At 36.2% G+C, this 12,922-nt stretch overlaps 1 protein-coding gene across 2 annotated transcripts; it reads left to right on the top strand.

The window, feature by feature from the left end:
• Window positions 1–944: 944 nt before the first annotated feature.
• Window positions 945–11,152, top strand: LOC148958146 (uncharacterized). Of its 2 annotated transcripts, none has more exons than XM_089113571.1 (5): window positions 945–2,137; window positions 3,058–3,103; window positions 3,887–4,166; window positions 5,629–5,880; window positions 7,359–11,152. In XM_089113571.1, exons 1-5 carry the CDS (start codon window positions 1,253–1,255, stop codon window positions 7,645–7,647), a joined length of 1,752 nt encoding a protein of 583 aa, XP_088969697.1. In that variant the 5' UTR covers window positions 945–1,252; the 3' UTR covers window positions 7,648–11,152. The 2 variants fall into 2 exon arrangements, with proteins under 2 accessions (XP_088969697.1, XP_088969696.1); XM_089113570.1 differs by having other exon boundaries at window positions 946–2,137; window positions 3,884–4,166; window positions 7,359–11,151.
• The last annotated feature ends 1,770 nt before the right edge of the window (window positions 11,153–12,922 follow it).

Genomic DNA, 12,922 nt, shown 5'->3' on the forward strand with positions numbered 1-12,922 from the left:
CAAAAATCCAAATGTTTATATGGTTGAACCCTTGACCTAAATTGCCAAAATGGCTATATGCCATGGTCTAACCATGGAAAATAAACATGGTTGAAAATAAACATGGTTGAGCTGTGGTTAAGCCAAGGTTCAACAATGAGCAGATAAGCATGGTTTGGCTATGATCTAACCATGGTTTAATCTGAAATCATAAAAAGAACTGAAAATTTCAAAATTGTTTAAAATAATCGTGAACATTTCAACTTTGTTCAATATCTTAATATTGCTCAAGCAAATTTATGAGAAAGTAAAAATTTTGAAATGTTAGACATGGTTCAGCAATGGTTGAGCAATGGGTCCCATTGGAAATTCATGGTTCTACCATGGTTAACCATGGTCATTTCATTGCTCAACCATGGTGGGCAATGGTTGAAAACCATTGTGCAAGCATGGTGTCACCATTCTCAGCCATGGTTTATCAATGTTTTTTTCGCAGGGGAGCCCATGTGCCTGTGGTTACATTTGCTGCACTGTTGTTTGGTTTCTGGGTCAAAACTGTAGATCCAGGCTTTTGACCTCACTCCGCCAAATCTCTGGGTCATTGCATGGTACCTCTGTAGATACATCCTGTTTTTGTTCATGTGTCAGCCTGGGTCTCCCTGGCTCATGTGGGAGGGACTCCCTGGCTGAAACCTTGACAAAGGTTATTGTGCAGGATGTTGGTCACTTTTCCTGACTGAAATCCCCACATCCTCTGGAATCTGCAGCACAGTGACTTTTTCATCCTCCTCTACTAGCTTCCTTGCTGACATTATGTGTTTCAATTGTGGCTATTACTGGGTATCCAGAGTAGGGTCTGTTTCTGATCTCTATTTGATGGTGTTTGCCTCTTTGAAACACTGAAAACCAGTCATAAACAGCTGACTCTGAAGGTGTTTCATCAGATGAGTCTTTACTGCTGAAGTCTTAAAAATAATAGCCTGTAACCATCCAGATATGTTGAAGCTCCTTGACTGAATTGTGAAACCACAAACTATCAATTTTTAAAACACATCTGTGTTGATTTCTTTTTGTTATGCAAAGGAATTTTTTTAAAAATGAGTTCGAGCCTTGCTCGGGTCGGTTATTTTCCCGCACTCTCTATTAATTATCTTCGAAATCCTGTTGTCTGTAAACAATTCATAAGTGTTTTTTAAAAATGCAATTCATAAGTGTTTTTTAAAATGCAATTCATTAAATAACTGTTAAGTTTGATTTTACAGGAGCAGAGTTAATGATGTCAAGGCTTGATCAGTATGAATTTATGAAAAAGTCTTTTATAAATAAAGAAGCAATCAGAAAAGGGAATTATGTGGAGGCATGGGATTGCTTTAGGTTCCAGCTCAATGTTGTCTTGAGGGAGAAAAATCCAAGCCCTGGAGAGGAATTGCAGAAAGAAACAATTCAGTACTTGAAGTTAATGCTTGATACTGCGGAGCAAAAAGAAAACAAGATTCTTAAAAGCTACACTTTGAACTTCTTAGGTAGACAATATAATCTAGCAGAACAATTCCAGGAAGCTCTCTTATGTTTTGAACAGAACATACCCTTGTCAAGTAAAGTGAAAAATCCAGATCTTCAAGGCAGAGCTTTTATAGGTTGTGGATATGCATATTTTCACCTTAAACACTATGGACTTGCAAGTGAAAGTTACAAGAGAGCTATCAAAAATGCTGAAAGCACTTACAATAGTTCAAGACTATTAATTGCAACTACATTCCTTGGGAGATGTTATCTTGAAATGGAAAAATGGGATGAGGCTGTTGGCTTTTTCAAGAGAGCAATGGAAAGGGGAGGAGAGAAAGGTGATCTGTCAAAGGACTTGCTTTGTTACATATTGTCAGGTTTTGGAAAGATTTATGCTCAAAATGGAAGGTATGAAGAAGCAGTTGCTCATTTAGAACCAGCTGTGAATCTTGCCTCAAGGCTCCGTTTTGATAGAGAACAAGCAGACTTGCTTTTGTGTTTGAGTAACGCTACATTTAACATGGGACTACATGATAAGGCCTTGGCACATGTCAATGTTGCAATACAAATTGGAAAAACTTTAAAAGATGATGCTTTTGTAAAAGAGGCTGAAATTTTCAAAGAGGATATCAATAGACAGCCAAAGAATGAAGTAAGTTTGGGGTTCTTAATATACATTGACATGTTAACTACATAGCTGCTTACTTCAATGTGTCATTTATCAGTTCTTTTGGGGAGAATGCAGGTCCCCCAGACTGCAAAGTTTGGGTATGCGCGGGGAACGGGTTCCCCACGCAAAAACTTGTTGCTCAAATCCTGTCCGTGCATTTTTGCAAATTTAGATTAATCCAGGCAGTTGGAAAACAGAGCTTTTAACCTGTTATTTTGCAACATGATTTGTGCCCACGCAATTGAAGCGACATAAAATAATTCCCCACGCACAAAAAATACTTTGCACTCTGGCAGGTCCCTGGTCATGTCCACTGGGGATTGTTGTCTCTGTTACTCTACAAGGATTTGACACATACACACTGTAAATTTAACTTTTGTGCAGATTTTAAGGGGCATTTTATTAGAAGATACCTACAAAGCATATGAATGTATCACCAAGGTATACATAGGAAGAACAGTTGGCCATTATTTCAGAAAAAGAACCCATTGTTTGAATGTTTGAACCATAGGTCAAAAATAGTATGCCTCTTCGAGGGGCATACAAAAACACAAAGAAGTGGCTAGAAACTGTAATAAAACTCGATATAAATACAAATGCAATGGCTCATTTACCTCACCAGGGCTTGCTTTTTTTAAAGGTGGTCTTGTTTTTTTAAAAGAAACCCTTCCACTGAGATATGGAGGTAAATTGAGAGCTTTTGAGTTAGTCTTTCTCTATTTTTTTCTTGGTTAGATTAATTGCTGAAAGTTATGGATAAAAATTTCACCCAGTGCCAACAATTCTTTCAATGTGGGTAGGTCATCAAGTTAAGAAACACAGTTTCTTGTTGAAATTTACCCAAAAATCTAAATTTTATAAAAATAATATTTATTTGAGTGCTTCTGGATGTTCTCTTCTAGGAGAATACTGAAACAGAAGCAAAGGAACAGGATAAAAACAGAAAAGGTAGCTTGAGATACCCAAAAACAGCATTCTACCATGTTAGCTGGTTATATTTGTAATATTCTGTTTCAGAAGTGTTACACCACCCTTTTCACCAGAAACATTTTTGTAGACTCAAAAGATATCGTGTTTAATTTATTGTTAATTAAATTTCTTGTCTTTTACCTAAAAACAATATTTTTTCTTGTACAATTTATGTTTGAGAAAGTCTCACTCTACCAGGTAGCAATTATTAGATGATGGAATAGTGAGCTTTAGAAATATTCACCAGGTTTTTATTGCTAAATGACAATTCTTTCTTGGGTCTGTGTTATGTTCTTGTAATAAAAACCACGTGTAATAGCAGACCTGTCAATCCTGCTGGTTTTGCCAGGAGACTCCAGGTTTTGTTTGCTCTTTCTTGGTCTCCCGGTTTTTTATGATTTTCTACCTGATTTTCTACTAAGTTATTTGTTAGTGTTTACAGCTTAACGAAAACGTTAAAAAACATCAGGAAGACGCTACCCATGATAATTGTTGTCATTAACTGTTTGTGCAACATGATTTTTTAGAGGTATGTTGTTTATAAATTCAGCAAATTCCAGGGATCTCCCTGTTTTTGGACGGATCTCCCTGTTTTTGACTAAATCTCCCTGTTTTTCTTACCAGAAAATCTTAAATCTCGAGGTTTTGAAAATTTTAGGTTGACAGGTCTGCAATAGAGTAGTAAGAAGAACTGAGAAACCCTTTTATTTAACTAGAATGTTGCATGTCAATTGTCAAACATCTTAATTCATGTTTTAGAAGAAGATTATAAGCCTGGCAATGAGGTTATTGAAGCATTGGTTTGTCCCATCTGCTTAGAAATCGCAGAAAAAGCAGTTGAAACAAGCTGCTGTCACAACGTTTATTGTGAGAAATGTTTATCTATGGTTATAAATGGTCCTTGCCCACAATGTCGTAATGAATTTCAAATTTTGGCATCACATGTTTGCCGAAGGATGATTGGAAACTTACCTGCGGTTTGTTCTTTTATTGGATGCACTGCTAAACTCACTAGATCTGAGCTGAATGACCACGAGCAAAGGTATTGTATACAATGAGAGCCAAAGTATTGCACTGCCCTTCACGAAATGACAGCACTGCTGCAAACAACTTTTTAGTTGACCAAACTTCAAATTGCTTTGGAAAGTTTCATAAAAGTTGTCTATGTTAATATTGATGGACAATGGTACTAAAGGGGTGGTACTAAAAATGGCAAATGCTAGAGTATTCTTGTTTTTTAAACGTTATTCACAATTGAAAAAACTTAGTATCCAGACAGTTTCGAATTTTTTTGCGAATTTGTTGTGAAAATAAATTGTTTACATGCTTCAAAAGCAATTTTCTTCAGAACCTTTTTATGAATTGCCTCGAAACTTTTCTTGAAACTTCCTTTCAAACTATTTTTCGTCTAAATAATTCAAGTTTATTGATATGTAAACAAAGAGTCTAGAAATGTTGTTTTTCGTAATAATGGGAAAACTGTCGTAAGTTGGCCAAATGTCTGCTCGCAATTTTCGGTGAAGCTATAGTCACATCTTACACAAAGCCGTTACTTCATCCTCGAACCGCTGCAAAACTTTCCCTCTTATATTGTATTGTTTACAATCTCATCCTACAGTGTTCTTCTTAATAACTTTCTCGATGGCAAAATAGATTTTATAGATAAAATAGGTAGCGAGAAATAGATGGTCTGGATGGAAAAAAGATTCATTTCCGTTTGGGTGATGGCTTTGTGTGTACTCTAAGGTCCTTAATAGAAGGGGGGGACGCTTATTAATTTTTCAATTTTCTTCTGACCCCACCGAAGCCTATATGGACCCCCTCCTTATTAATTTTCATATGCAATCGTTTATATCCGTTATTTCATTTGTCCTTTTTTCTTTCAGGCGTGCAATTTCTGTAAAGTTTCTATTAAATGAAAAGGTTGCATTGTACAAAAGTTTTAACATAGAAAAGAAGTATAACATCCGAAAAAATTTTCATAGGCCTGGCTGATGTACAGAATGATAATTGGGCTGCTCATGCTAGTAATACAACAATACATTATTACATGGTGATAATTGTCATTTTGCTATCGATTGTATTCAGAAGAGAATCTCATTTGACCCCAAAAAAGAATCATCACATGATTTTTCAGATTTTTCACATTTCCGACCCCCCCACTTACTAGGACCCCCCCGCTTATTTATTTTTTGAAAAATTTCTGACCCCCCCCCAACTATCAAGACCCCCTCTTCTATTAAGGACCTTAGAGTAGAAGCATTCATTCTCAAATAGGTGCTTTTTAGATAAGCAAATATTTGGAACTGGCATTAAATTTTGCAGATCTGTCTCTTGCTTTCATTTGCTCCCCCAGAGTAGCAATATTTTTGCTACCTGTTGTATCATGTGGATTGTTGACTCTATTCGTTGCACTTGTTTCCATAAATTATCTTCGTATATGTTGGGTCAGCGAATAAATTTTATATGGCCTATACTTTGCAACCTTAATATTCCTTTTTTAGATGTGAGCATCGTCTGTACAAATGCCCAGCACCAAAATGTCTGTTTGAGGGGCTAAAAGAAAACTATCTGCTGCATTTGATACAAGAGCATAAGGAGGACGTGGTTAAAAGGTCTGCCAACCTTTTCAGTATGGAACAAACCAGTGAACAAACTAATGATAGGATTCACGCCAAGGTGAACGAGGCTGGAAGACAATGTCGACTTGGCTCTACTGGAAAATACTATTGTGGATTTGCTGTTGGTCCTTTGAGGTAAAGTATCTTTATATCAGAGAAAATATTTTTTTTAAATTTGAATTGTTGATAAGGCTAGTCAGATCAATATTACCTTCCTGAAGTTCCAGCCCAAATTTGATATATTCTGATTAATCTGCAACCCTTTTAGATATATCCAGCGGCCGATCTATACTTATTGTGTAAGGTGCCATGATATATTGTCGTTTCTCACTCTAAATTCTATGCATTGGGTTACTTGGGTCTTTTAAAAAAGACATAGCGGGGCATGTGCATACCCATATTGCCACCCAAAATGTCTTGTAACTTCGCCAAAAACCTTTTGCACTTCAAAATTCTTGTAAAAGGTTCAACAGGGATAATTTCCAATCATTTGTAAAAATATTCATTCTACAAGATTATGCGCAATGCGCGATGTAGGGTTTTTTTTATCCTCTTGGGGTTGACCTAACTCAACCAAAGCCTACGTCATCAGTTCCAAAGAAAATTGGGCCTAGCAATAAGCACCTGACGTTTATTTACGTGTTAATTGAAAATAAAAGTCATTGAGTCTCTTACCTCCTGGTACAGGAAAAAAGAATTCTTGTATGATATATTTGTTGAAATATCTTCAGTCTAAAACAAAAAAGGTGATATTGAGGGGACCGTCTAAAATTCTTTCAGGGGGCAGATAAAAATTAGTAAACAAGAGGGGGCCTGAAAATTTCAGTCGAAACTTAAAGCTATCATTTTATTTAGAACTATATAACACTATTATTGAGGGAGTTTGGCGGATAGTAGGGTGATTCCCAGGACAAATTGTTTTCCAGCAGACCAACGCGTTTAACCCTGTGCTTGTGCTATTCATGGCTTGTCCTCTTCAGGTTTGGTGATTTCTTTACATGAGGTAGTCTTTTTGTGCAATGGTCTGTGCGGGATGAAGAAACTCCAAAGAAATGTTACAGGCTCTTAGCGTACAATGAAAACTAGTTCTAAATAATATTCGCCATTATAGTTGAAACACAGTTCATTTCAGTAGTGTTTATGTAGCTATGAATCTTTATCAATTGTCACTTGATTCAGAGCTTGAGTCTGAAAGCTTATATTCACCCCCCCCCCCCCAAAATACAGCTTGAGTTGTAAGCTGCTTTCCACTCTTTACTCAGTAAATTTTGTTCTATTTATGCAGAACATGTGTGTCGTCTTTCCATTTAAAAGTGGGGAGGGCTACAAAAACTTATTCTTGAACTAAGGGGCAGCATTGTAGCTCTATGAAATTGAGCGGGCAAGAAAATTCTTGCCCTCTCCCAAAAGTATCTTCCGCACAACTCCTCGCAATTTAAATCTCTGGTCCCTTGGAATTACTTGGCTCATTTTGGCAATTCAAGAAATTCAGGTTTATGCAGATAGAAGTCGTTTGTTTTCTTATCTTGGGATTTCATTTGTCGTCCTGTTTTATCGTTAAATCTTTATATATCTAAATACTAAACTTATTACGGTTGATTGATTTGCTGTAGATGCGATTGTTGTGATATCTACTGTGGTCCTGAGAATGGTTGCAACTGTGCCGCGTGCATGAAACTGGACATCAAGTCTTTCAGGCTCACCAAAGGCTGGTACGTCAACAGGGACGGATGCGTATGCCAACAAAACACAGAAAATGGCAATGTTTACTGTGGGCGACTTGCAATAACACCTTCCGAGGATTCAGATGGGTTCTGTGGACCGGATGTTGGTTCAAACTGTGATGCCTGTCGCATTTTGCAAAATCAGTTGAGAGATAGATATGCACATATCTGGGAGTAATCTGGCTCTTGAGTTTGACGCCCCGTGTCTAAAGAGTTTTCGATAACTTTTAACCAATTTAGCAAAATCATTTTTGTATTGTTCGCTTAATAACACCCTCTACAACGGCTTCCGCTGTCACAGCTCATGAAAATGGATCATTACAAAGCTTTTCCAAATGTCAAATTTGATAAAACAATTTATTTCAGTACCAGAAATAGAATAGTCAATATGTGATTGATGTCAAGAGATTTTTACAACTATTTCTTTTCATTGTCTTCGTCAGCTTTTTGTTGTCAACTAGTTAAAAGTTGTTTCTTTTATATAATTATTTAATCAACTATTAATGTCAATCCAATCTAGGCATGAAAATCTAAAGACAGTGGGCCATCTATTTGAAATATTAATTTTGTTAACACACTGTAAATTATATCAATGTATCAAATATATGAGGACCGCCCCAAGGAGGGGGGTCAGGGGACTTTTCCCCTTCAATTTGCCGCAATATATACTGATTAAAATTATTTTCCTTCTCCATGACTCTGCCGCTTGAAAATCAAGGTGTAGTTCTTGTCTTTTTGTTTCAAATATTTATCAACCATGAACAGTTAATTTCTAACCAACCTTTTAATTAACGTCCGTTAGATCCTGTATGATCCACGTTTCAGCGCAACTATGTGGCTTTAAAGTACATTAACTTCAAAAAGTTTCCCCGTGACAATGTTTCTGACAAATATTTCGACGAATATTACTTCGACTAAACTCAGTACATGCTTTGACTCTCAATACCGTATAAGGACAAACATATGGAAAATATCAATCGACAAGTCTCAGTGAACGTGATTATGTATGTTGTAACTCGAAATAAGTTAGTTTGTTGCTTGGAGTAGAGTTGAAGTAAGGATTGTGATCGGCGGAATTGTGAAATATAATATTGATGTATTTGATACAAAATAGTTAGACAAAATGGTGATTTTCTCTTAAACTTCGTCTATCATTAAATATTAAGATAAGGGCACCGCTAGAAATAGTGGTCCCAACATAATAACGAACGAAACGTTAGGTGAAGATTTTGAAAATCGAGAACAATTTTTTTCAATGATGTTCGATGAAATATTTGGCACATTCGACCGGGGCTTTAAAGATGAAAAATTTAGGAGACAACGGTGGTCCCAAAGAATCCATTCTTGGATCGCTGTTGTTTATAGTATAACTGAAATATTTGCCTGCCAACCTGCTTGCAGATTCTACGATGATTGCCTGCCAACCAACTGCCTTATCATAAGTAAAGTCCTTTTTAGTTGAGAATTATTTTAGTTCAGCGTGTTGTATGTCGAGTAATGAGCAAAAATTAACACAATTAAATAAAGACATTGAACGAATGAAAGCTAAGTACGACGTTTCAAGCATAACTCTTCATCAGCACGTGTTGATGAAGCGTTATGCTTGAAACGTCTTACTTACTTTTCGTCCACGTACAAGGTCAAATTCTGTCACGCGTCTATCTTAGAAGACTGTTCTATATAAGCTCAATATTGTACAGATAGACTACGAAGATCCTCTAAATACTGGGATACATATTACATCAGAACCTCTGAACACAAATATGAACTAGGTTATCTCAACGCACTGCTCAGTCAGGGTGATCAAACGACCTTAACATTGCACCTAACAATTCTATGAACAAAGAAAGATTAATGTAAGTGCCTGCGCAATGCACTGCAATGAGAAATGGAAATTTCCCGCAAAATTATTGCAAATCAAAAGGCCTTCCTTATGTTGAAAAAATTACGAGCTTTTATGACAGAATTAAATGGTTTTCGTGAGCATAATATCAACAAAAGCTCTCAAGACATGCTTCGAGCAAAACTTGAATTTATCGCGCAAGCTAGGCAAGCGCGAGTTGAGCAAAGTTCAGTTGGAGGGTCTAACGAACTGAGCATCGCTCAACGACACCTCGAACAAAAGAAATGTTTAATGACTCTCTCAAAATTTTTGATCGCCGTCAAACATCTCTGAGCAGGGGTGAGCAAAGCTGAGCAAGTGGTCAAACGAACCGAACTTTTCACTGAGTAAGCTATAACAGTGTACAGGATGGGAGCAAAAAAAATGGGCAGCCCACAAACCCCCACCCCGATATGAATTTCGTTCTGACACAACTGGTAGAAAACTGTAGTACTCTAGAATTCAGTGGGCTTGGCTATCAAAGATTTTTGAAAAAATGTATCGTTGCATACGAGATCCAAGAGACCGAATCAAGTTGAAAATTTTCTCAAAGGACAATTTTCTCAAAGGAAAAATTAACAAAATGTGTCATTAAAAGACATACCGGATACTTTCAGTGTAGCCTGCATACAGATTTTAAATCACTGGTCCCTTGGAATTACTAGGCTCATTTTGGCAATCATTATCGTTAAATCTTTATATATCTTAATACTAAACTTATTACGGTTGATTGATTTGCTGTAGATGCGATTGTTGTGATATCTACTGTGGTCCTGAGAATGGTTGCAACTGTGCCGCGTGCATGAAACTGGACATCAAGTCTTTCAGGCTCACCAAAGGCTGGTACGTCAACAGGGACGGATGCGTATGCCAACAAAACACAGAAAATGGCAATGTTTACTGTGGGCGACTTGCAATAACACCTTCCGAGGATTCAGATGGGTTCTGTGGACCGGATGTTGGTTCAAACTGTGATGCCTGTCGCATTTTGCAAAATCAGTTGAGAGATAGATATGCATATATCTGGGAGTAATCTGGCTCTTGAGTTTGACGACCCGTGTCTAAAGAATTTACGATAACTTTTAATCAATTTAGCAAAATCATTTTTGTATTGTTCGCTTAATAACACCCTCTACAACGGCTTCCGCTGTCACAGCTCATGAAAATGGATCATTACAAAGCTTTTCCAAATGTCAAATTTGATAAAACAATTTATTTCAGTACCAGAAATAGAATAGTCAATATGTGATTGATGTCAAGAGATTTTTACAACTATTTCTTTTCTTTTCTTGTCTTCGTCAGCTTTTTGTTGTCAACTAGTTAAAAGTTGTTTCTTTTATATAATTATTTAATTAACTATTAATGTCAATTCAATCTAGGCATGAAAATCTAAAGACAGTGGGCCATCTATTTGAAATATTAATTTTGTTAGCACACTGTAAATTATATCAATGTATCAAATATATGAGGACCGCCCCAAGGAGGGGGGTCAGGGGACTTTTCCCCTTCAATTTGCCGCAATATATACTGATTAAAATTATTTTCCTTCTCCATGACTCTGCCGCTTGAAAACCAAGGTGTAGTTCTTGTCTTTTTGTTTCAAATATTTATCAACCATGAACAGTTAATTTCTAACCAACCTTTTAATTAACGTCCGTTAGATCCTGTATGATCCACGTTTCAGCGCTTCTATGTGGCTTTAAAGTACATTAACTTCAAAAAGTTTCCCCGTGACAATGTTTCGGACAAATATTTTGACGAATATTTCTTCGACTAAATTCAGTACTAAATTTGGTCACTATATGAGACTATTATATGAGGTAAGAAATCAAATTTATGTATCCTTTTAACCTAGTCAATGCTAACTTTGCCATTGTCTTGTCCTCCTTTACATCGTCTTCATAACTGTCTTTATCGTCGAAATCATCATCATAATCATCATTATCATTGACGGTTCTTGAACTAACTTCGTTCGATGAAAATAGTTCTAACTGTATTTCGTCGCCGGTTTCAAAGGATTCCACCTCTTTCTTTTTACACGCAACTGTACTATTTCTTTCATTCGTTCAGGGTGTTTGCACTTTTCAACCCAAATTTTAAACTCTACAGAAAGCAAAATTTCCAGACTAACTTCTCCTATTGGAGATGGTCTTATGCTTTCCGAAACTTGCAGTTATACATATACTTTTAATTATAGTCTATTAATAAACTTTTTACCATAATGATAGAGAGTAGAGACTCTTTCAGTGCTAAAGTCGTACCTTGTGATTTGCCTTCGCATAAACTGTGAAAATATACCGCTTTTATTTTGATTTTCCTGAAATGCTATTCTATGTTAAAATGCTGCCTGGGAGGATAAGCCGAATGCCGAACGGGTGCCCAAGCCCCAAAGCCTCCACGGAGTCTGTACCTAAGGGACTGAATATGAAGCAAACTATATGGTTTTGCCTCTTATATATCTGTGTTATTGTTAATATCTCAGTATTAAAAATCCTCGACGAAATTCTTTCATGATGAAATTCTGAAAAGTTTACCGAAATTTTTTTCGACGAAGTTTATCCGTTGAAAATTAATGCTATGAATTTTTTGTTGTTAATGTATATCTTTATGACCTTCAAAACAGATGACATTTTCCCACGAACACTGGCTAAAAGCTGATGCTTTGTGTTGAATGCCCTTTTGTTTGAAAAGAAAATTTCAAAATTTTTAATTGATTTAAGGCGCAGCTGATTTTTAAACTTGTATCTCTTTAAAAGCTTCTTATCCTAGCAAGAAAAATAATGTATTTTGTCTCACTAATAATAAGTAGAACACCAATCCTCTAGTAGCTGTTCTTTTGTGACTATAAAGATAGGAATGAAAGGAAAAGATGGAGGTGGCATCTTTGCTTAAAAAATATCCAGATGTCGCAATCCTGCAGTGACAACATTCCTTGTTATTGGACTTCCGTAAATCTTTAGATTGGCCCCCTTGTGTAAATCATCACTCCTCGGATTAGTTTTAATTTTTGTGAGAAACCGTCTATAAGAAACCGAGCCTGAAAGATGATCAAAAAATCAGATTCATGAAAACATTAAGGTCCCACAGCCAGGGAAAGGTTGTAACAACAAAAGAAATTCAGGAAGATTACCTAAAAATTTGAAATAGCGGAATTTGAAGAAATTGTATTGCCTTTTGGTTTTCAGTCAGAAAAAAATCGAAAAAATGAAATAAGATTTTGAATCCTCCTGCTCTTACTTTGAATGTGTTTGCAGGAATGCTTTGCACTGTTAACTTTAGATTTACATCAATTAAAAATGAAATTAATTGATATAAGCATGTAACTTTACACATTTTTCAAAAAGAAATCTATATTTAAAGGCAAGCTACAGTTCTTTAAAAACGTTTAGGAAAAGAAGTTGCACGGAGAGAGGATCAAGACTAATTTGAGTATCCCCAATTCCCTGACAACGCCCATTTTAAACCAATTAAAACGAGCAAGGTTTGATAGCAATACTTTCTAGGCCTACTTTTCTGAATTCTGCAAAATATTAAGAAAGCCATGAAACTGATAACCCTTAACCTTGAGAAT

This window comes from Rhopilema esculentum, chromosome 17 (genome assembly GCF_057945365.1).
Source record: "Rhopilema esculentum isolate cy_ngs chromosome 17, ASM5794536v1, whole genome shotgun sequence".
NCBI lineage: Eukaryota > Metazoa > Cnidaria > Scyphozoa > Rhizostomeae > Rhizostomatidae > Rhopilema > Rhopilema esculentum.